General features: G+C 42.8%; 1 protein-coding gene across 1 annotated transcript in view; it reads left to right on the top strand.

Annotated features, from left to right (window-relative positions):
• The window catches only part of LOC129697254 (ectonucleotide pyrophosphatase/phosphodiesterase family member 3-like), a 95020-nt gene extending 71073 nt beyond the window's left edge, over positions 1-23947 (top strand). The window contains exons 16-24 of the mRNA XM_055635609.1: positions 235-322; positions 2138-2310; positions 5373-5424; positions 7023-7177; positions 12468-12603; positions 13081-13155; positions 17713-17845; positions 20090-20246; positions 22181-23947. Coding sequence (XP_055491584.1) covers positions 235-322; positions 2138-2310; positions 5373-5424; positions 7023-7177; positions 12468-12603; positions 13081-13155; positions 17713-17845; positions 20090-20246; positions 22181-22336 — 1125 coding nt within the window. The 3' untranslated portion in view covers positions 22337-23947. The remainder of the gene's footprint in view (positions 1-234; positions 323-2137; positions 2311-5372; positions 5425-7022; positions 7178-12467; positions 12604-13080; positions 13156-17712; positions 17846-20089; positions 20247-22180) is intronic.
• Positions 23948-25921: the final 1974 nt, after the last annotated feature.

The following is a 25921-nucleotide window of genomic DNA, read 5'->3' as shown; positions in this document are numbered from 1 at the left end:
AATTTAATTTAAATTGTCCATTTGAACACTTTTTAAACTAAATTGTCCAAATTGTTTCTCATTATAATTGTAATTAAAGACGTAAGCCCTGATTCTTGGAGACTGTTTATTTTGAAAGAATTAAGACCTATAATTTAATTTAAATTGTCCATTTGAACACTTTTTAAACTAAATTGTCCAAACAGTATTTGCAATTTTGTGTTAACTGCCTTTTGCCTTGATGGAAAATTCCAGACTATCTTCATAGCTAATGGACCTGGCTTCAAATTCAAGACAGAGGTCAATTCATTCGACAATATTGAACTCTACAATCTGATGTGTGGTAGGTGGTTTTAATATTGGAATAAAGTCTACAATTCAAAGAAATTATAATGCTGGAACTTCCCTGGCTCATGAAAGGCATCTTTTCTTGCCAACAATATTCTCCACAGTGAAGATATAACAGGGCACATTAAGTTTATTCTTGGACGAAAATTACTGGCAGTTAATTCTTGCAACTTGCAGCGTTGCAATTTTAGTGCAACCTCTTGACTGCTTCCATCCTGAAATGATATCACTCTTCTTCCTGCCTGTTGACCACATGCAATCACCAAAGCAGAGAAGTAGTCATAATACAAACGGTTAGACTTAGCTCAAACTGAGGCCACATATTTGGAGGTCGCGTAAATGGCGCGCAAATGACGGCCAAGTGGAACAGGCCCTTTACTTTCCATACCAGTGCTACAATTCCAGCACCTGTAGTTTCTTGTGTCTCCATCCCTTCGTATCGAGTTGAAGGTAAAGATGAAAGCATAAAGTTGAAGGTACAGTCGAAAGTAAGAAAATGAAGTGCATCCGACCTTCTTTACAGAACACTTTGCTGATGCTGAGTCAGCGACAGGATGGGAGCCCAGATATTTTGGAATCCAATTTTCAGTTTGCCTCAGGCCTGTGCAATCAAGATTCAAGATTCAAGATAGATGTGATTGTCACGTGTGCCTGATGGCACAGTGAAATGAATTTCCATACAGCCATACAATAAATATCAACAGGACACAACACACTATAGGGTTTGACATAAAACATCCCCACACAGCAGAATCCAAGTTTCCCACTGTGTGGGAAGGCACCAAAGTCAGTCTTCTTCCTCCACTATTCCCCGTGGTCAGGGCCTCCCCAAGCCCTCCGCAGTTGCAGCTACGGGCGGCCCGATGTTCAGGACCACACGCCGGGGTGTTAAAAGTCCGACTTCGGGGCTGCGGGACGTCCTCAGCGGCGTGGACACAGAGTCGGCCCCCTCCTACTGGAGTCGGCGGCTTCCAAAGTCCACAGGCCGCGCCGGGTGGAGACTGCTGCTGTAGACCCTCTGCAAGGCGCCCCAGGACTCCACGATGCAGTTCAGCGCCACCTGCGTTGGAAGCTCTCCGCACCAGAGCTCCACGATGTTGGAGCAACGGCCCAACGCTCCGGAGCTCCAACGGCGACCCAGGTAGGCATCGCCCGCTCCGCGGTGACTCCAGCGCTGCGCCGCCGCTGTAGCAGCCCTGGTCCGGTTCCCGATCCCCGGCAGGAAAGACCGCTCCGATCCAGCTGGTAGGCCGCGAGGTGGGGGGCGAGGACGCGGCTCGGAGAAATAGTCGCGTCCCCGCCAGGAAGAGACGGAGAAACGGTTTCCCCCTTACCGTGCCCCCCTCCCCCACATAGAAAAGTTAAAGTTTCTCCCAACACAACACTTTGGACTAACTAAAAATAATAAAAAAGACAGAAATAACAGACAGGCTGTAGGTAGAGGCTGCTGCCAGTGCAGCGCCCCCTAGCGAGAGTGTGGAATCATGGAAGTTGGACACAAGCTAAAGCCTGAGCAACAGAAACCTTCGGTCCTCTAGGGAACTACATGCTAATGTACAATCCAGTTATTTTGTTTATGAATCATGTATCTTTTTTTGTTGTTTTACTTAGTCATTAAACTATTCCTTCAGATGTGCATTAAAACATCCAAACATCTCAGTGTGAAAGTGTTTGTGCCACACTTAAAATTACCTTACTCTGTATCCAAAGTCCATTTTTTACTGGTACCTACTTCGAGGCTATCAGAACTTCAAGGTAAATTTCTGAGGTGCAGAAATCTGCCATGATTACTTTGTGGTGTTTCTGTTAGATCTATTGGATATCACACCTGCACCTAATAACGGAACTCATGGCAGCTTAAACCATCTGCTGAAGAAACCGCGCAAGAATCCTACTCATCCTCCCGAGGCATCTAGTTTAAAGGACTGTCACTTCACCACATTGAATCTAACTGACAATCTGGGATGTTCATGTGAAAATCAAGTAAGTAGAGGACTGGCATTTAATGATTTGTTGTAAACTTAGGATGGACTCAAAATGCTGGAGTAACTCAGCGGGTCAGCAGCATCTCTGGAGAAAAGGAATGGGTGACATTTCAGGTCGAAATCCTTCTTCAGACTGAGAGTCAGTGGGGAGGGAAACTAGAGGTTTGAAACAGTTCAAAACACGGTGGTGCAGCAGCAGAGTTGCTGCCTCCAGGAGAAGCAAGTTCGATCCCGACTACGGGTGCTGTCTGTACGGAATGTGTACATTCTCCCCGTGACCGCGTTGGTTTTCACCGAGATTTTCGTTTTGCTCCCACAGTCCAAAGACATACAGGTTTGTGGGTTAATTGGCTTGGTGTATGTGTAAATTGTCCCCAGTGTGTGTAGCAGGCATGTGCCGTGAGTAATTACTCAGGGTAGGCGCTTGCACAGGTTGTTCTCCTCTCCGTAAAAATAAAGAATAAAAATAATGACAGTAACAATTCAATTTGCCCAAGGGTTCCAAATCTCCTTCATTCACAATTACTGAATGTGTGGGGGGTGGAGGGTGACGGCAGGTGGAGAGATGGTGGGAAAAACGGGAGCACGCCGGGACAAGTTGAATCAGTTGTGATCGTATTGAATGACAATACTAGTTCAAGGGACAAATTGGGGGGGAGAGTTCCTTTCACAGCGTGTGGGGAGTCTGGCCAGGGGTAAAGTTGCGGGGAGGGCAGGAGCGTTGAGAAGGAGGGGGTCAATAGACAATAGACAATAGGTGCAGGAGTAGGCCATTTGGCCCTTCGAGCCAGCATCGCCAATCAATGTGATCATGGCTGATCATTCCCAATTAGTACCCCGTTCCTGCCTCCTCCTCATATCCCTCCTCATATCCCCTGACTCCGCAGAGAATTCCACAGACTCACCGCTCTCTGTGAGAAAATGTGTGTCCTCGTCTCCGTTCTAAATGGCTTACTCCTTATTCTTAAGCTGTGGCCCCTGGTTCTGGACTCCCCCAACATCGGGAACATGTTTCCTGCCTCTAGCGTGTCCAAACCCTTAACAATCTTATATGTTTCAATGAGATACCCTCTCATCCTTCTAAACTCCAGAGTGTACAAGCCCAGCTGCTGCATTCTCTCAGGATATGACAGTCCCGCCATCCCGAGAATTAATCTTGTAAACCTACACTGCACTCACTCAATAGCAACAATGTCCTTCCACAAATTAGGGGACCAAAACTGCACACAATACTCCAGGTGTGGTCTCACTAGGGCTCTGTACAACTGCAGAATGACCTCTTTGCTCCTATATTTGATTCCTCTTGTTATAAATGCCAACATGCCAGTCGCTTTCTTCACTGCCTGCTTTACCTGCATGCTTACTTTCATAGACTGATGTACATGGACCCCTAGATCCCGTTGTACTTCCCCTTTTCCCAACTTGAGGCCATTTAGATAGTAATCTGCCTTCCTGTTTTTGCTACCAAAGTGGATAACCTCACATTTATCCGCATTAAAAAACTTAATCTGCCATGCATCTGCCCACTCCCCCAACCTGTCCAAGTCACCCTGCATTCTCATAGCATCCTCCTCACAGTTCACACTGCCACCCAGCTTTGTGACACCTGCAAATTTGCTTATGTTACTTTGAATCCCTTCATCCAAATCATTATTGTATATTGTAAATAGCTGTGGTCCCAGCACCGAGCCTTGCGATACCCCACTAGTCACTGCCTGCCATTCTGAAAGGGGCCCGTTAATCCCTACTCTTTGTTTCCTGTCTGCGAACCACTTCTCTATCCAAGGTACAGAAAAATGTTGGAGAAACTCAGCGGGTGCAGCAGCATCTGTGGAGCGAAGGAAATAGGCAACGTTTTGGGTCGAAACCCTTCCTCAGACTGATGGGGTGTGGGGGGAAGCGGGGAGAAGAAAGGAAAAAGGAGGAGGAGGAGCCCGAGGGCTGAGGGAGAGCTAGGAAGGGGAGGAGACAGCAAGGGCTAACAGAATTGTGAGAATTCAATGTTCAAATCTCTCTTCTCTATCCATGTCAGCACCCTACCCCCAATACCATGCGCTCTAATTTTGCCCACTAACCTCCTATGTGGGACCTTATCAAATGCTTTCTGAAAGGCCAGGTACACTACATCCACTGGCTCTCCCTTGTCCATTTTCGTAGTTACATCTTCAAACAATTCCTGAAGATTAGTCAAGCATGATTTCCCCTTCGTAAATCCATGCTGACTCGGACCGATCCTGTTATTACTATCCAAATGTTCGGCTATCTCATCTTTTATAATTGACTCCAGCATCTTCCCCACCACCGATGTCTGGCTAACTGGTTTATAATTCCCTGTTTTCTCTCTCCCGTCTTTCTTAAATAGTGGGATAACATTAGCTACCCTCCAATCCACAGGAACTGATCCTGAGTCTATAGAACATTCGAAAATTATCATCAATGCATCCACGATTTCTAGAGCCACTTCCTTAAGTACCCTGTGATACAGACCATCAGGCCCTGGGGATTTATCAGCCTTCAGTCCCATCCGTCTATCCAACACCATTTCCTGCCTAATGTGGATTTCCTTCAGTTCCACTGTCACCCCAGATCCTCTGGCCACTACTATATCGGGAAGATTGAATCAGAGCAGGCACTAATGGCCATGGAAAGATGGAGCCCACCAGGGTCCATTGTTGGCTGTGTAAGAGGTGGAAACAAAGGGATATATGGATGCGAACAGTGGAACTGGACGGATGATTAGTTTTGGGGAGAGGCAGAGAGAGAAGGAATGCGGAGGAAATGACCTCTGCTGAAAGCGGAACGGGAGGAGATGGGAAGATGTGGCTAGTGTTGGGATCCCGTTAGAGGTGGCGAAAATGTCAGACTATTAGATGCTGTATGCGACGACTGATGGGGTGAAAGATGAGGACTTGGGGAACTTGGGTCCCTGATACGACGGGAGCGGGGGGAAGAATAGCAGAGCTATGGGATACCGAGGAGAAAACATCTGAGTTTTATAAAGGGAGTTCTGGAAGAACATTTAAACTCTCAACGTTAACAGAATGTACTTATGCCCCTTAGACTACTTCAGTTGAGGAAATGAATAACAGAATCAAGCTAACTGCTGATCAAGGTAGGATACTGTAATGGTTTTATGAGTGTTTAACTGTGAAAGCTGTTTAGCAGTTCTGCAAATCTGCAAAATAGAATGTATTAAGTAGCGGCATCGAGATGCAGCCACATTAACTACATTATGACTAAATTATAGCAGCTAATCAACTACTGTAAAAAAAAACACTCAGCAGATATTAATTAATATGAACATGTTTGAAAGATACAAGTGTAGGCATGAGTGAACATGAGTGAAGTCATTATTAAAAGAACATCAAATTTTCCAAGAAAGTGTTCTGATGAATGGAATGTACAGGCCATCCTTGGGCAAAGAGAGATTGACTTAGGGATACTGGTACCTGTACATACCCATAACATTATTCAATTCAGAATCAGACATATGGGTAAACGTTCGTTTCGTACAACTATAGTATCTCCTATCGCTATAGTGCTCTCTGCCTTCACCCTACGCCACTGTGCCTCAGAGCCAGAACTGGTGCAAACAACTGGCTACAGCTGCCCCCCCAACAACATTATTCAAAAGGGTATACATGTTTTTGAGGGGAATGGCCACACTCTCCTCCTGCACTCTCTGCCTCCTCCCTTTACCCTTCCTGCGATCATCCATCTACTTTCTGCTTGCACCTTCGGTGTGACCACCTCACTATCACTCCTATTTATGACCCTCTCATTCTCCTGGGCAATCCTGAGGTGTTTCAGCTGCAGCTACAGTTTCCTCACTGATTCAGCCAGGAGCTGCAGCTGGGTGGACATCACACAGGTGTAGTCCTCGGGGACACTGGAAGTTTCTCTGTTATCCCACATCCTGCAGGAAGTTTCTCCGTTCTCCCACATCCTGCAGGAAGTTTCTCCGTTCTCCCACATCCTGCAGGAAGTTTCTCCGTTCTCCCACATCCTGCAGGAGGAGCATAACCCACTTACACTTAGACTATAGATGAAAATCACAAAAACAAGACCTAACCATGTCTTACAGTCAGCCTCTGCACAGCCTTCTCACCAAAGCCTCTCGAGTCTGTACCATTTAACCTTGTTCAATATATATACGTTACATTAGCCCACATCAAGTAGAAAGAAATTAAATTAGTTTACCAGCAAAAATTTAGAGAAATCACCCGTAACAACTTTCAGATTAGTCTTTTATTATATTTCTATTATGTCATTTTGTGTCCGCATCAAACCAAGTCTATACATGCCTGGTCGTTGGTTATCTAAATTGAGTCCTTTGTAGGAAACTGGATGAGTGCAGGGAGGTGGATTGTTTTGCACATTCTGTACTGTGATTGTGTTATTGTATGATGAAAGTCTTGCTGATCTGTATGCAAAACAAAGTATTTCATTGGATCTTGGTACCTTTGATAATAAAGAAATCATTGAACCATTGAGGTTTATTCATTTTCAGGGGAGGTCAACACAAATACCTGTTTTCTCCACTTATCCATGAAATGCTTTTACTTGCATAAAATTCACACTAGAATCACTGTCATAGAATAAAATAGCACAGAAATTGGCCCTTCAGCCCACTGAGTTTGCACTAGCTATTAACTACCACAAATTAATCTAGCTTTAAATGTATAATATTAATCTTGTGTGTCTTTTTAGTTAAAACAGCTGAAGCTAAAAACATGCCTTATGGAAGACCACGAGTTTTACAGCACAACAGCGAATATTGTCTCTTGACTCAAACATTTTACACAACTGGATATAGCTCTGATATTTTAATGCCTCTGTGGAGTGCATATACTGTTAACAAATCGGTAAGTGTGTTGCGTTCATTAACTTTCTCCCGTCACTAAGTACGTACACTGCATTAAAGAAATCACAACAAAACAAATCCAGTCCTGGTTTACAACAGGAGTAAAATCAATGCAAAATAAGTACTTTACAGAGAGGATGTGATGGTTAAGATGAGTAGCAAAACTGGATTTTTGAAGATAGTGTTTATGAAAAGGCATGCAAAAAAATCATTAAACTAAAAATCATTAAAAAAAATTGAGAGCTGTCACAGTAATTGTCAAGGTTATGGATAAGGCAGAGAATACACTGGCTTTCAAAACATGATGGTTGCGTTTCAGTACAAATCCTCAGATTCTCACTTTGCCTTTGACACCAGGAGGCTTTCAATATTATTTGCAATACCAAGGACTTTGATTAATTAGTAGCAGGCAATGTACATCATGTAAAGTAACCTTCCACTGACAACAAACATAAAATACAACCTGTCAACATGTTTTCAGCAATACTGGTTGAGAGATTATTGTTCGTGGCATTGGGTGAGTTCCCTTTCCTTATTTAATGTTGGTACAAGAACTCTTATTTGCAGGACAAGTAGGCATGGTCTCATTTTAACATCTCATGTAAACTAACTGCTATTCTGTACATTCTCCCCTTGACTCTTTGGCCCACTGAGTCCGTGCCAACCAGAGATCCCCACACACTAACAGTATCCTACACACACTAGGGACAATATACAATTATACCAAAGCCAATTAACCTACAACCCTTACGTCGTAGGAGTATGGGAGGAAACCGGAGAAAACCCACCCAGGTCACAGGGAGAATGTACAAACAGCGCCTGTAATCAGGATTGAACCCGGGTCTCTGGCGCTGTAAGGCAGCTACTCCATGCTGCGCCACCATCCAACCTCTAGTTGCAAAATATGTATAGAATAGAAAGGAAGTTAATTATCAGAACAAAGCAAAAAAGCATAACTTATTTTATGGTAAATTCACAACATTTGAATAACCTTGTAGAAGAATGAAACTGCACAACTGTCAGAGTAGCTTTTCAGAGCCAGCAATGTCAGTCTGCTACTAAAGACACAATTATCCTGGCTGAATGTTTCTTGTTGTTTTCTTTTGCACTGAGAATCAAATATAAGTTGTTTAACTTCATAACAACAGCACTTCCTGTGAAGATGGTGGAGACTTAACAATTTCTGCATTTGAGTGCAGACATCGGATGCCAGAAGTTGGTCCGAGTTTTGCACGGTAACAGTGCCAAGTATTTTCATGTATTTTCATTGAAACAATGTCATTTCTGGGCTTAGAATTGTCAGGAAGAAAAAGGAACAGAAAGACTAAGTAAGAGAGGAAAGAAAACAAGAGTAGAGGAAAGTGAATAATGGGAGGTGGGTAAGGAACTGAAATGCAACTGAAACAACTGGAAAGCAAAACAGGAGAAATTGTGTGGTGCAGAGAGATCAAGAGAGGAAATAAATAGAAGTGAAAACTGATGTTCTGATAATGAGGAAATAATAGACAAAATGCAAAGAATATGAAATTAGAGAAAATTGAGGCATCAACAACTAGCAATAACAAAGAAGTCCAAGTAAAACTCACTGGAATGTTAGTACATGAGCGAGATGTGGAAGTGGTTGTGGTTTGGTGACCAATAATGGTGTGTTTGTGCTGTGGGAGTGAAAGCCGTGAATCATTAAAATAATCCGAACAGAACAAAAACCCATGGAAAAAATACAAATTTTCCACATCCTTAGTGAGATTCCAACTCTAATACTAACCCAAGCCACATTATGACATAACTTTGCGTAGTATATGTTTCATGTGACAATTAGCAGTTTTGTTCTCTATACTTAAGTTCACAAGCAAAATAACAGAGCTTTTACAGCAGGTCTACTGGAGATCTGCATTCTTCTTCTTAAGCCACAGGAAGGTGTATGATAATAGACAATAGGTGCAGGAGTAGGCCATTCAGCTGATAATCATGGCTGATCATCCAAAATTAGTATCCCGTTCCTGCCTTCTCCCCATAGCCCCTGACTCCGCTATTTTTAAGAGCCCTATCTAGTTCTCTCTTGAAAGCATCCAGAGAACCTGCCTCCACCGCCCTCTGAGGCAGAGAATTCCACAGACTCACCACTCTCTGTGAGAAAAAGTGTTTCCTCGTCTCCGTTCTAAATGGCTTACTCCTTATTCTTAAACTGTGGCCCCTGGTTCCGGACTCCCCCAACATCGGGAACGTTTCCTGCCTCTAGCGTGTCCAAACCCTTAACAATCTTATATGTTTCAATGAGATACCCTCTCATCCTTCTAAACTCCAGAGTGTACAAGCCCAGCTGTTCCATTCTCTCAGCATATGACAGTCCTGCCATCCCGTGAATTAACCTTGTAAACCTACTCCCTCTATAACACGAATGTCCTTCCTCAAATTAGGGGACCAAAACTGCACACAATACTCCAGGTGTGGTCTCACAAGGGCTCTGTACAACTACAGAAGGATCTCTTTGCTCCTATATTCAATTCTTCTTGTTATAAATGCCAACATGCCATTCTCTTTCTTCACTGTCTGCTGTATCTGCATGATTACTTTCATAGACTGATGTACAAGGACCCCCAGATCCTGTTGTACTTCCCCTTTTCCCAACTTGACGCCATTTAGATAGTAATCTGCCTTCCTGTTTTTGCTACCAAAGTGGATAACCTCAAATTTATCTGCATTAAACTTCATCTGCCATGCATCTGCCCACTCCCCCAAGTCACCCAGCATTCTCATAGCATCGTCCTCACTGTTCACACTGCCACCCAGCTTTGTGTCATCAGCAAATTTGCTAATGTTACTTTGAATCCTTTAATCCAAATCATTGATATATATTGTAAATAGCTGCGGTCCCAGCACCGAGCCTTGCAGTATCACACTAGTCACTGCCTGCCATTCTGAAAGGGACCCATTAATCCCTACTCTTTGTTTCCTGTATGCCAACCACTTCTCCATCCAAACCAGCACTCTACCACCAATACCATGTGCCCTTATTTCGACCACTAATCTCCCATGTGGGATCTTATCAAATGCTTTCTGAAAGTGCAGGTACACTTCATCCACTGGCTCTCCCATGTCCATTTTCCTAGTTACAACTTCAAAAAATTCCAGATTAGTCAAGCATGATTTCCCCTTTGTAAATCCATGCTGACTTGGACCAATCCTGTGGCTGCTATTCGGCCCTGGGGATTTATCAGCATTCAGTCCCATCAGTTTATCCAACACCATTTCCTGCCTAATGTGGATTTCCTTCAGTTCCTCCGCCACCCCAGATCCTCAGGCCATTACTATATCAGGAAGATTGTTTGTGTCCTCCTTAGTGAAGACGGATCCAAAGTACCTGTTCAACTCGTCTGCTGTTCCCCATAATAAATTCACTTTTTTCAGTCTTCAAGGGTCCAACTTTGGTCTTTACTAATTTTTTCCTCTTCACATACCTAAAGACGCTTTTACTATCCTGCTTTCTATTCTTGGCTAGCTTACCTTCGTACCTCATCTTTTCTTCCCGTATTGGCTTTTTGGTTATCTTCTGTTGTTCTTTAAACATTACCCAATCCTCTTGCTTTCCGCTTATCTTTGCTACCTTGTACTTTTTCGCTTTAATTTTTATACTGTCCCTGACGTCCCTTGTCAGCCATGGTCGTCCCTTTCTCCCCTTGAAATCTTTCTTCCTCCTAGGAATGAACTGATCCTGCACCTTCTGTATTATTCCTAGAAATACCTGCCATTTTTGTTCAACTCTCATCCCTGGTAGAGTATCTTTTCAGTCAACTTTGGCCAGCTCCTCTATCATGGCCCCATAGTCCCCTTTATTCAACTGCAACACTGACACCTGCGATCCACACTTCTCCCTCTCCAATTGTATATTAAACCTGACCATGTTATGATCACTGCCTCCTAATGGCTCATTAACCTCGAGGTCCTTTATCACATCCAGTTCATTACCTAACACTAAATCCAGAATTGCCTTCTCCCTGGTAGGTTCCAATACAAGCTGTTCTAAGAATCCATCACAAAAGCACTCTACAAAGTCACTTTCTTGGAGTCCAGTACCAACCTGGTTTTCCCAGTCTACCTGCATGTTTAAATCTCCCATAACAACCACAGCATTACTTTTGCTACATGCCAATTTTAACTCCCGATTCAACTTGCGCCCTATGTCCAGGCTACTGATTGGGGGCCTGTAGATTAGTCCCATTAGGGTCTTTTTATCCCTACAATTCCTTAGTTCTATCCATACTGACTCCACATCTCCTGTTTCAATGTCACCTCTTGCAAGCATCTGAATTTCATTCCTCGCCAACAGGGCAACCGCACCCCCTCTGCCCACTTGTCTGTCTTTTCGATAGGAGGTATACCCTTGAATATTCAGTTCCCAGCCCTGGCCCTCTTGCAGCCATGTCTCAGTAATTCCCACAATATCATACTTGCCAGTTTCTAACTGAGCCTCAAGCTCATCCACTTTATCCTTTATACTTTGTGCATTCATATACAACACTTTAACCTCTGTATTCACTTCCCCCCTTGCACCGCTGGCAATTGGCCTTGACCTTACTCTGTTGTCCATTCTCGAGCTTTCCTTCCCATTAATTCGAGAATCTTTTGTAATTTTTCCCTCATGGGGCCATAAGCCATGTGAGGAACATGAGCTAAATTGAAACTATCAGTAGGTACTGCTGATTCTTTGGTGGGCTGAAGGTGACTCATTTCCACTCCAGGTGTGTGCATTCAGAGATGGTTTGCAAGGCCAATGTGGGAGCCACAGTTTCTGTCATGTGTGGGGTAGGAGTTTGATGGGGGGGAAGCAGGTGGGTAGTTATGGAGGTGGTTTGCTTTATTCTGGGCTTCTGTCACATGGACTTGAGGTTCTCATTGCCATTCTTCATGCTCCTCCATTTTGAGTAGTCATGTACCAGTGAGAATGTTACATGTTGTCTGGAGTCATTTCCTATCTCCATTGGCTGTCATTTGTGTTACAGGGCTTGGTGTTACAGTCTGTGTTTGTGAATTTGTTGTTGAAATTGACATGGTCTGCCCATTTCAATCCAGTGAATAATATAAAGGGTCTCAGAGCTAGGGCCATTGCCTAGGAGAGGCATTGACATTACTTTGTGTACACTGCCAAGGGATTTGTAGATTTTTGCAGAATTAAATTGAGTTTATTGTTAGATCCACAAGTACGGTGAGTTACAGGTACAGTGTAAATCTTGCTTTACCTTTTCAGACTAAGCCTTTTTTACTATGTTTAACCTTTTCTTGTATTTCACCAGCTGGGAGTTCCACCTCTGCCTCCAGTTATTCAGAACTGCCTACGGCCTGATCCTCGAATCGTTGCAAATAATAGCCAACAGTGTTCAAATCTTAACGCCACATTGAACATGACCTTTGACTTTCTTTATCCTCCAAGTAAGTGAATTTGGTATAGCTTGATATTGACAAGAGGCACTGAATGTGTTAAGGAATCTCAGCTAAACACCATTAGCCACTGGTTGTGGTACAATCCCACTACATTCAAAACTGGTTATCCTGGTGGTCATCATTCCGAGTTGTAACTCACAAACTGGAAAACTTTTCCATCCGAGAGGTCCAACTGGAGCATATGTTGAAATATGGATTTCTAGAACAGGATTTCACCTTGAAAAGGTCAATGGAGGACTGTGGAAGTGTGATTGAATATTGTGCAAAGGTTAATGGCAAACTTCATTTTCTGAAAGTCAACTGGCCAAAGGCATATGCTATTCAAATCTTGTGAGACTATGATTTATTTGATTGATCTGTAGAGTTGGGGGAGGGGGGGGAGCGGTTGATGAAGGGATTTGGATTTAAATTAGTTCAGACCAGAATATTAGTTCCATTTAATAATATGTGATGGTATTTTTGCAGATCTCAGAAACGACATTGAGCAATTTGATGCATTAATTACCAGCAACCTTGTGCCTATGTATGAAGCTTTCAAAAGTAAGTGTGATAAATCTGTGATTAATAGTTTCCCTGGTAACCATAATTCTATGTCTCCAATTTGTCTCTTTACTAAGCAACTTATTATTTGAGGCACATCAGATGAAACCCTTTCAAGTTAACTATTTTATTAACAAAATATTTGCAAATTTTGCAAGTTTACTGATGATACATAAGTGGGTGGTTTTGTAGAGCAGAGGGATCTAGGAGTGCAGGTGCATAGTTCCTTGAATGACGAATGGGACAAGTGTAGCGGGGGCATGTTGGCAGGTGTGGGCAAGTTGGGCTGAAAGGCGTGTTTCCACATTGTATCACTCTATGCCTCTAAATGATTCTAACACAAGGTTATGAAATGCTGGTGAAATACTTGTAATGATTTTGAAATTGAACAATTATACTGCAATTTTTAGATGTCTGGGTTTTTTTAGTGGAGATTAGGGTTAAACATGAGCAAATGTTTGGTTTGCTGTTAAATTACTTGGCATACAGCCATTTGTTGTGTAAGGCACGGTTTATATGATTGGATCACTGGAATAAGCTCTGGAAGCCAATATTATCCCAAATCATACAGAAATTAATCTATATTTCGGGCAAAATAGAGTTGGGTTAACAGAGGTGAAGGTGCGGCTTTAGTAATCAGGGACAATGTTATGGTGGTACACAGAGGAGACATACTGGAGTGTGAAGCATTATGTCTCGTGAAGCATTATGGATTGAGCTCAAAAATAAGAAGCAACTACTCTAATGGGATTATATTATAAACCACCCAGTAGCCAGCAGAAGATAGAGGATCAGATATGAAGACAGATTTTGGAAGGATGCAAGAAAGTACAAGTTGTTGTAGTGGGTGACGTTAACTTCCCCAAAATGGACCGGGATTTACTCAGGGCAAAATTAGTTAGGTATATCAAAGAAGGTTTCCTTAAACAATATACAGATAGTCTGACTCGAGGAGGGACCACACTGGACCGTGTCTTGGGAAATGAGCCGAGGCAGATGACTGGTGTTGCAGTGGAAGAAGAATTTGGAGACAGTGCTCACAACCAAAGATCCTATAGTGGAGCAAGATAGACCACACCTGCTAAATGCAATGGGCTGACGTGTAGTATGCAACGGAACGGAATGTTCGCCTTTTTTTCATCCATTTCAGTAACCCGACCCGACTCGCAGTGTAATCAACGTTGCAGGGGAACAGTTTGTGTTAATAAATTATAATTCTGAAAATGAGGAGAAGATATTTTACCAAATAACTTTTATTTTTACGAGGATGTTTCCATAACCAACTTCCATCTCCGCACTAGTATCTTTGCTCCGCTATGGGATCGTTGGTGTGGACACGGAAGCCGGTTATGGAAATGGGGCCGAAAATTACCCATGAATCATCCCATGACCGTACTACGTCTTTTTCGTCGAGTGGACGATCTTGCCAGCTATAGGATCTTTGCTCACTACCATAGATTTTCAGATTATTTTGAATAGGGACAGATTTAGATGTTGGGGGAAGGTACTTAATTGGGGCAAGGCAGATTACAATGTTTTTAGGCAGGAGCTAAGGAGGGTAAATTTGAGCAGTTGTTCTTGGGTTTGTCTACAGATGACATGAGGGAGTTGTTTAAAGGTCAGTAGATCAAAGTGCAGGATCAGCATTCCAGTAAGGAGGATGCTGCCAGAACTAGAAAGACTAGTAAAACAACCGTGGATGATCAAGAAGGTTATACATTTGTTTAAGAGGGAACTGCAGATGCTGGAGAATCAAAGGTTACACAAAAAAGCTGGAGAAACTCAGCGGGTGCAGCAGCATCTATGGAGCGAAGGAAATAGGCAACGTTTCGGGCCGAAACCCTTCTTCAGACTGATCGGGGGCGGGGGTGGGCGGGGACAAGAAAGGGAAAAGGAGGAGGAGCCCGAAGGCTGGGGGATGGGAGGAGACAGCAGGGGGGCTGAGGAAGGGGAGGAGACAGCAAGGACTAACAAAATTGGGAGAATTCGATGTTCATGCCCCCGGGATGCAGACTCCCCAAACGGAATATGAGGTGCTGTTCCTCCAATTTCCGGTGCTGCTCGCTGTGGCCATGGAGGAGACCCAGGACAGAGAGGTCGGAGACAGAGTGGGAGGGGGAGTTGAAGTGCTGAGCCACCGGGAGGTCAGCTTGGTTATTGCGGACCGAGCGGAGGTGTTCGGCGAAATGATCGCCCAACCTCCGCTTGGTCTCACCGATATAGATCTGCTGACAGGTTATACATTTGGTCAGGAAGAAAAATGGCCAGGAAGGAGACATATGTCAGGTTTAAGAAGGTGGCAGCAGACAGGACTTATGAGGAATATAAAGCGAGTAGGAAGGATCTCGTGGGCGATTAGAAGGGCCAAAAGGGACCCTGGAATATAATCGGCAAGTCAGATTAAGGATAATTCCAAGGCTTTTTATACATACGTTAAATATAAAGGGGTGACTGGGGAGAAGGTAGCACAGCTCAAAGATAAAGGAGGGAATCTATGCTTGAAGTTGGAGGATGTCAGAGAGGTACCAAACGAGTTCTTTGCATCTGTATTCACAGAGGGGAAGAACAACGAGATCAGTGTGGAGCATACAAATATGCTCGGGCAGTTTGTGATCGGGATGAAGGAGGTACTGTGGCTCTTTTGAAGAACTAGGGCCCTGATGTGATCTATCCCAGGTTGTTGAGCGAGGCAAGAGAGTTGATTATGGGGGCCTTGACGAGGATCTTTGTTTCTTCGCTAGCCACTGCGAGGTCACAGAACTCTGAAGGGTGGGCAATGTTGTTCCTTCGTGCAAGAAAGGAGGTAGAGAGAACCCAGGAAATGATTGGTTAGTGAGCCTCACATCAGTGGTAGGGAAACTGTTGGGAGAGAATTCTTCAAGACAGGGTTTACTCCCATTTGGAAGAGAATGGGCTAATTAGGGATAGCCAACATGGCTATGTACATGGCATGTCATAACTCACTAACTTGATTGAATTTTTGATGAGGTGACAAAGGGGATTGATGAGGTAGGGTGGTGTTGATACATGGATTTTAGTAATGCTTTCAATAAGGTCCCTCATTGTAAGCTGATCCGGAAGATTAAGATGTATGAGATTCACAATTACTTGGTTGTATGGATTCAGAACTGGCTTATTCATAGAAGGCAGAGGGTTGTGGCTGAAGGTAAATATTCTGGCTGGAGGCCAGTGACCAGTGGAGTTCCACAGGGTTCTTTGCTAGGACGCCTGCTGTTTGTAATATATATAAATGTTCAAGATAGAAATATAGATGGGTTGGTGAGTAAGAATGCTGATGACACCAAAATTGGAGGTGATGCATTGAGGGATGCTGTTAGAAGATACAGTGGAATATAGATCAGCTGCAGAAATGGGCAGAGAAATGGAAGATGGAAGTGAGAGGTATTGCACTTTGGGAGGTTGAATGTAAGGAGAGTATACAGTTAATGGCAAGATCCATAACAGCACTGATATGCAGAGGGATCTTGGAGTCTTAAGTTCACAGCTCATTAAAGGTGGCAGAACAAGTAGATAGGGTGGTAAAGCAGATGTATGATATGCTTGCTAGGGGCATTAAATATGTCAGGAGGTTATGATGCAGCTCTATATGATGCAAATCGTGTACAGACAGATGAGATCAATTTAATTAGGAATCATGTTTGGCACAAGCATCGTGGGCGGAAGGATCTGTTCCTGTGCTGTACTCTTCTATGTTCTAAAAAACACACATTCATAGCAGAGAACAATGGGAGAGTAGAAACTAGCATAATTCAAGAGAGAATTTGATAGAGCTCTTAAAGATAGCAGAATCAAGGGGTATGGGGAGAAGGCAGCAACGGGGTACTGATTGTGGATGATCAGCCATGATCACATTGAATGGCGGTGCTGGCTCAAAGGGCCGAATGGCCTACTCCTGCACCTATTGTCTATTGTCTATAATGGGGGTAGTGATAAATAAAAATCAACAAGCAGACAAGATAATTGAACCTTTTGATGAGGACATTGAAAGATGGCAATTTAGATTGGGTATAAAGAGGGAGGTTCTGGCAAGATAAATCATAGTGTGGCTATTAGTGACAAGACCTACAATGTGTGGAAACAAGGTGAGGATAGCACATTTAAAAGAATATCGATTTGTAGGTATGATGTTCTTGGAATGCACAAGAAAATGTGACTTAAACACCGATTACCACTGTGTTACCTCTGCTTTAAAAACCTAGTATTGTTCAGAATTCCCAGCAATATAATTATATGTACTGCAATATCTATATAAGGATAACTTCAGACTAAAGAAATCTTGAAAAATAAATCAAGGAAGGACAATATCTAACTACATTTCTCCAAAAGATGAAGCACGACATTTGGAAAGATATTTCTTGCAATGAATCAGCTACAGGTAAAAAGTATGAAAGCTTAAAATAAATTGTTCTTTTTAGAAGCCCGTTGCCATGTCATGGAAAATAAAGGGAATTCTATGGAAATGTCTATGAATGGGGTATTAAACAGATCTTTTCATTTATTACATTTCAAAATAACCAAGTTCTTATTATTTTGTAGCGATTTGGCATTACTTTCACATGGTTATGCTGCCAGACATGGCTGTGCTGAAAAATGGAGTCAATGTATTGAGTGGACCAGTATTTGACTATAATTACGATGGTCACTTTGATACACCTAACCAAATAAAAAAGTAAGGAATATGTTTTTTGTACTTTATTTTGTTTGATACAAAATGTAAACTTTGACTACCATTGGGTGAGAGCATAATTAAGAAACATTGAAAGAGTAAAGGGCCTGTCCCACTTTCACGACCTAATTCACGACCTCTGCCGAGTTTGCCCTTGACTCGTACTCGCAGCACAGTCGTCAAGAGGTCATAGGTAGGTTGTGATGCTAGTCGTAGGTACTCGTGACATCGAGTAGGTTGGGGCATTTTTCTAGCATGATGATAAATGACCATGAATAAAAAAGGTCGTGAATTAGGTCGTGAAAGTGGGACAGGCCCTTAAACCAGCTTAGGATAACCAACCTATTTAAAATTCCTGAAGTGATTTATTAACCAAATGTGATGCAGAAATTGCTAAAAATGTATTATTATAGCTCATTTTGTTTTGTTTAGTCTGGACGTGTAAAGCCACAAAGTCTAGAAAACTACCAGTTGCTTTAATGATTATAAGGCATTTATATAACAGGATATGCAACATGGAACACATTTATGGGTAGTTCAGAAGCATTCCCACTTTTGAGTTAGAAGTTTGCAGATTCAAGATTTACTCCAATGACCTGAGTATCTATGACCAGCTGTCGTTCCATTGTTGTACTAAAGCAGTTGCCATATTTATGACTAGATGTTAAACTGAGATCCTGTCTGTTTTTGTCTGTGGATGGAAAAGGTCTTTTAGTTCGAATACTTGTCAATCCCACATTGAATATATTAAATGGCATGTTCCAGTGCTGTCCTGTCCCATGTTCCATGGCTCTGCCCCTGCAGCTCTGGGGAGGTGAACTGTAGAGAGTCATTTTGTACGGTACCATTTTGTAGTGTCCTTCCATTTATTTGATTGATTAAAGGATACAGCATGGAAACAGAGCTTTCGTCCCACTGAGTCCATGCCAACCTTTGATCACATGTTCACATTAGCTCTATGTTATCCCACTTCCCACACCCTGGGGTCAATTTGCAGAGGCCGATTAACCTACAAGCCTGTATGTCTTTGGGATTTGGGAAGAAACCGGAGCTCCCGGTGGAGAGCCATGTGGTCATGCAAACGCCACACAGACAGCACCTGAGGTCAGGATTGAATTTAGGTCTCTGGCCCTGTGGGGTAGCAGCTTTATCAGGTGCTCCACTGTGCCACATAATAATATATATATATTTTTTTTCCTTCCTTCTGAGAGCAGAAATTCCTCCTCATCTCGGTTTTAAATTGGAGATAGTGATCATGAATAAATAGATATTTCCAAGGAAAGTGCAATATTTTATTTCAAGACATCAAATGTCTTAAAGAGTAAATTTAATTCAATTCCACAACTACACCTCAACTCTTTAGTCCATGTTCTCATTCTCTAACCGCTCTCTATCGCGCATTGACCAGATGGCCTTGTTTACAGCTTTTCCCCATGTTCACCCCAATTCTAACCTATCACCCTCCCCATCCCACGTGCAGTTTAATAAAATCTGCCTTTGCCTCCTCCCCAGTTCTGACTAAACGACTTGTATCTGAAATGTTAGTTCTGTTTATTTTTACATATGTAACCTGCCCTGATGAGTATTACCAGCATTTTAATCTGGTTAAACAAATCAACAACATGAACCATCGCATGTTCTCATATCAGACTAGCTCACCAGTAGACTACTGCATAAATGCCACTAATTGGCCTCACTCCAAATATTGGCCTGAACTTTGCTCAGTTTTGGTGGCAGATCCAGGGAAAACAGCAGTTTGCATGTTCTCCCTGTGACTGTGAGAGTTTCCTCCAGGTGCTCCTGTCTCTTCCCACATCCCAACAACGTGTGGACTTGTACGTTCATTTGCCTCTGATATTGGCCTCAATGTGTAGGGTATGGGTGAGATAACATGGAGCTAGTATGAATATGTGATCAATGGTCAGTGTGAACTACAAGGGTTGAAGGGCCTATTTCCATGTTGTAACTCTTAAAAAATAAAGGTTTCTGAAGGGGGGTTTTGGGCATGGCCAGATTCACTGCCATTCACTGGCCAATTCACTGCCACTGCTCAGGGCCTCGTCATTCAGCTTCCAGACTGTGTGGGGAAAACGAGAATGAATGTGTAGTTCTGATGAAGGAGAATTCAGGCAAGTGTGGCTGTGGGATTCATTCAAAGAATCCAATTCAATGACATTATAAAATACTGGCACTGACACTGATAAAATGTTGACATTTTTTGAATGACTTCTCATGTTATTTCTCCAGGTATGTTAATAATACAAAGGTCCCCATTCCTACGCATTTTTATGTAATCCTTACCAGCTGTAATAACACTGTTCAGACTCCCCTGACTTGTGAAGGCCCACTGGATGTAATGTCATTCATTCTACCACATCGAGTGGATAACAGTGAAAGTTGCCCGGTAAGTACAGCCGACAGACTTTCAGTTCTTAACATATACTGATTTATTTTCACAAGGCCCCAGCTTTGTACTGATCTTGATGCATTTCCAACCTGCTTTCTTCTGGACTAACCACCTTCCAAATAGTTCTTGATCCTATTTTGGGTCTTTAGCAAACACACCTGCTAAAATTCCTGAAGCAGCCTGTGAATACTCTGGACATACCCAGCTGCCAAGATATATAACTTCAGCAAGGATGTGGGGGTGAATCAGGGACACAGGAGAAACATTCTGCTCCTCTTCACTATTCCCTGTTTAAATCAGAATAAAGAAATAACAGCAAATCTTTACCTTAAAACACTGCACGTCGGTTTATCAATGTTATATTGTTAACTTCATGGACAAGCAGAAACAGCGTCTGAAACGAGTATTCATGAAGAGCGCATCTTTATGCGCAAGAATCTTTAAAACACTCTGTGGAGTTTGCATGTTCTCTCGATGACCATGTATTTCCCCCGGGTCCTCCTGCATCCCAAAGATGTTCTTTCTGCTTGGCTGGTTGATAAATTGGCAGCTGTATGTTGTCACAAGTGTAGGTGGGTAGTAGGAGGATCGGGGGTGTTGATGGCACGTGGGAAGAATGTTATGGGGAAACTAAGTAGGGGAGAAGGATTATACTAAGTGCCACTTTAGAGTTAATGGACAGAATGGCCTCCTCTATAGGGAGAGAAAATGGTAAATAATTGATAGGAGCAGGAGCTTCTCCGTTCCTTGATCTTTTACCACAATCGTCTTTCTCCAATGTCTCCACACTTTTTTATCACATGAAAATCCAAAAATCTGTTTTATGAACAAATTCGACAAATAAGCATCCACTGTCCTCTCAGGTAAAGAATTCAAATGGTTCGCCATGCTTTATCTGAAGAACTTTCTCTATTTCAGTTATAGATTGTTGATCTCATGTTTTGAGAATCTGATCTCTCGTTGTAATCTTCTCAGCTTGAAGAACCATACTTCCTGGATATGCTCTCTCAAGCCCCATGAAAATGTTAGATTTCAAGTAAATCATTCTTTGTTCATCTAAACTGAAGTAATGAACCTAATCTAAATCTCCCCCATTCTAGGAGTCATTTCAGTATATTTAAATTGCCTTCCCTCAAGTGGCAATATATCAGTTCTTAGACATCGAGACCAAAATTAACATAGAATTCCAGGTACAGTCCCACCAGTCCTACATTAATATAGTAAGGCTTCCTTTAATCCCTTTGCAATAAAGACAAACACCATTTCTTCACCTGCATATTAGCTTCCTGCAATTTGCTTGCAATTAGACCCAAATCCTCCAACACCAACATTTCACAAATGTGAGAAAAATCCTGCAATTTATTTTCTTACTTAAGTGCACTCATTTAACCTATACATATTTATGAAACATTTTTTGTATATTTCATGCACTCATACAGAAGGACTTTATGAAAATGCAAATTGTTGAGTGTCTAGCAAGTACAATTGATGGAGAAAAATTGAAGGTGATAGGATTTTTTAAGGATTTATGTCAAGATCAGCCATTCATAGAGAGTATCATGGCTGCATGCTGTAGGCCAACCATTCTATCTATTAGATTTAATTAAGGCACATGCACTGCATGACACCCCCCCCCCCCCCCCCCCACCTACCCCCAATCTGAAGAGAAAAATGGAAACAGCAGGTTAACATTTCAGGTTTGAGGTCTCTGGTGAGAAGTGCAAAGAAGAAATATCAAAAGTGCTGTATCATCGATAAATATTTTAGCTTGTCCCATTCTGCACACATCACTAATCCCATAAATAAACCATCTAAAGGCATATGATTGAAAATTACATGATCCAGCAACATTTTCCAACCTGCAAGCAGCAAATGTCTTAATTGTATTTGACTGTGTAATAGATTTACTGATTCTGTAACTTTTTTCGCAGGATGGCAAAGAGGAATCCCAGTGGGTTAAAGAACGAATCTGGGCCCATGCAGCACGTGTACGGGATGTGGAGTTGATCACTGGGCTTGATTTTTATCAGGATAGAAAGCAGCCAGTTCCAGAGATTTTACAGCTCAAAACATTTATTTGGGACTGAGATATTTATTTGGGACTGAGATGTAAAATGCCAGATGTTTAAAATGAATTGACTATTGTGAGATACAGTTATAATGATGAATCTGATCCTTTGTTCATGGTGGATTTGTAATATCAATAGGAAGCAAACCGGGCAAAAAAATGGCCTTCGTTTAGGGTTATTTTTCCACTTGGCTGTTTGGTAAACCTAGATATGTCATCACAGGAGAGTTCAAGTTTTTTTTACCAATGTCACTGAGTATCTAGTGGTTAGAAGGCATGTCTGTCAGCTGATGACTACCGGCTGATCTCATCTCCTCCCAGATGCTCCTGGAAACAAACCAAGATAAATAAATAAATCACTGCAATAAAATAGATAAATAAAATCATAATTTCTTCTTTGTGCATTATACGTTGAACGTTTATACAAATGAACGTTTGATTTACTGCCTGGATGATAACTGAACAATAAAGATGCTTGTGCTTCAACCTGTGTGAAACTAAGGTATTTACACTATCTTTAAAGGGCCTTGCAACAATTTGAACAGGCAAATCACTCAAACCTGCTGCTTCTTGCACATAACATATATGGGCAGCAGGACTACAAAGCCATCACCTCAAAGTCACACCCCTATGTTTGTGCATATGTTGTCTTTTGTTCACTGATATTCCATGAATTGCCCACTCAATGGTATTGTTGAAGTACATTTGCCCTACTATTTGCAACAGCCAAAAAAAGGCAACATAAACTATTTCTACAAAGGGATTAAAGACAGGCAATTTTACTTCGGAGTCACATGAGTGACTACGTGAAGAACCCGTCCAGCACGCATGCGCGCCATGAGTGTTCACGCAGTGCAACAGCGACTAACGGGAGTACTTGCGCTCCCGCTACAAGCTTGAAGGAATGGACCGTTAGGTAAGTACTTACCCACAGGTTCAAACTCACAACTTTGCTCCTCTTTGTGCACCAGGGGAAACTGGAGCAAAGCAGCACAGAGGGAAACGGCCCCTGTTCAACTCCAGGGAAGGAGCGTTTCCCCAGAATTGCATTTACTCAAAGTGACTACCATTATTGGGGGTACATTGAGCAGGGCATTTAAAAACCTAAATATCTTAAATTGCATTTGATACCCCTGACGTCGGCTATCATTTTCGCATGCTCATTCCAGAGGGGCAGGGTAGTATGGCAAAACACCTGACCCTACTGTTCAACACAGTATGCGACCGCAACCTCTGGAAGGAAGTCATAAAACCTGCCCTCAACCTAAAAAATTCACAGGACTGTGAGAACGCCGACCTCACAACCACAGATATCTGCTATCTGGTAAATTTATCAAACAAGTCTAAAAATTGGACGAAGTGTCCAAGATATTCGGCATCATGAGGACAGGGCCTGGAATGAGCAAACCACACAAAACCAGACAGCAGTACCTCCACGCGTCCACCAGTAAGCGTCTACTTAATGGTACTGGTGAAAGCTCGGGGCCCGCATGCCAGTGCCCGTAAGCCAGGGCCCAGAGCCGGCCCCATGGAAAATGCGCCACCCCCCAACAACACCATCCCGACAGACAAGGAACCAGAAACCGAAGAAATGAACATACCACTAAACAACAGTGAAGGCAGATGAGTATGGTTCCTACCATCACATAAAAGGTGAAGGGTTTGTACTTGGTAGTAATATACAAAATACACACAGTTGATATTCGTTTTATCTTTCGAGGAGTGTTTAAACACAAGCACTAGTAATACCCAACTCTGAAGGAAAAGAAACACCATTAACAAATATATTTGAACTTTAGTTATGAAATATAGTACAGTAAATACTTCACTTAACATTGAAGTGTCTAATCATGAAAATCTGGAATTTTTGGAAGAAAACAATTTTTCTGATGCAGTGATTTTGATGGAGTTGTGTACCAGATAACTAGACCTAGAAAAAGAACACAGGTTAGTCTGCGTTGCCAGTTAATGAGGCAATGGATCATCTTGTGTTTTTCTACATTCCTCACTGATCTCCATCTGCACTAATCGTGTACAACATAGATCTGATGATCGTAAATTTGAACACACTAGATAAATGAGCATCCCCAACCCTCTAAAAGATAGAGAATTCAAAGATATATAATTCCATGTTGTTTGTCAAGAAATGTCTTATGATATTTAGCTCAAAAAGGCAATCACTTAAAACCAGGCTGCCTATTTATTGACTCTCCAGCCAGAAAAAAACCTTCTCTCAACATCTACTTTGCTAAAATTGGATTTGGGTGTTCAATTTCAATCATAAAATGTTAATTTAATTTGAACAATCTGTATGACAGCTCATTGAATTAAAATTCAGCTATGACAGCAGTAATATAGAATCGTTAATCTTTCAAAGATGCTCTAAAGTTATTGATACTATATTCCTTCTCAAAGAAATGTATATAAAATGTGGAGTGGGATTTATATAATTTGGCTATTATGAGGTCTAGAAAATTTCTTCTATTCAACTGTAAAAAATGGAAATTGTTATTCAAGTCCAATAGTGTGGCGTCACCCAATGGGTAGGCCACTCACTATGTGAACAGTCGGGGGTAGGGTCATGTGACCGGGTAATGGCGGGAAGGAGTTGTCACGGGGTTTAGGGGTGTGCCCTTGTATAAATATAGAGCCCCGGGTCAGCCTTCCCCCATTTGCGTGTGTGTTGTTCTCTTTACTTCATCAATAAAGATCTCTTTGATTCACCACGCGTGGCTTGCTTATTCGCCCGCCATATTGGTGACCTCCACGATCCAAAACGGTCATTTTGGATTTCAATAATGTTTGCCGACAACGATCAGCCTCAACAGCCCGAGGTCGCTGACAGTCCGGCCCAGCAGAATGCTGTCTCCCTGAAGCTGCCCGTGTTTTGGACATCGCAGCCCCAGGTGTGGTTCCAACAATCGAGGCCCAGTTCCACGTTCGACGCATAACGGCCGACGACACCCAGTACTACTATGTGGTCGGCGCTTTGGATTTGGAGACGGCCGCTCGCCTGGCTCCTTACCTACGCGCACCGCCGGATCAGGACAAATATGATGGCCTTAAAGCGCTGCTCTAGCGGACCTTTGGGCTCAGCCACCGGGACTGTGCAGCGCGGCCACTGCGATCGCAAGCCGTCAGAGCTCATGAGCGAGATGCTCACCCTCATGGACGGGCATCGGCCCTGCCTGATTTTCAAGCACGTCTTTTTGGAGCAGATGCCGGACGACATCTACTTGCTGCTCACCGGTGAGGATTTTGCACACCACCTGCTGCTAGCGGAGCGTGCAGATGAGCTGTGGCAAGCCAAGCAGCAGGGCAGTGGCTTAATCGATCGAGTATAGGCGGCCCAGAAACCAGGCCCTGCGTCCACCGGGAGTTTAGCTGCGCAAAGGTTTACGTTTTACCCCCGTTGGGGGTGGACACTCGTTCTGGCCATCAGGGACCTTCACTGACTGCAGTCAATGGCAGCTCCATACAGACGTATGGGGTTCGCATGGTCCTGCTCATTTTTGGCCCATGCCATTTTACCTGGACCTTTACGGTGGCTGACGTTTCCCAGCCATTGCTGGGCGCAGATTTCCTTTGGGCCCAATGTCTGTTA

This window comes from Leucoraja erinacea, chromosome 5 (assembly GCF_028641065.1).
Source record: "Leucoraja erinacea ecotype New England chromosome 5, Leri_hhj_1, whole genome shotgun sequence".
Taxonomy (NCBI): Eukaryota; Metazoa; Chordata; class Chondrichthyes; order Rajiformes; family Rajidae; genus Leucoraja; species Leucoraja erinaceus.
The sequence above is the reverse complement of the archived record's forward strand: the minus strand, read 5'-3'. Positions and strand labels throughout refer to the sequence as shown.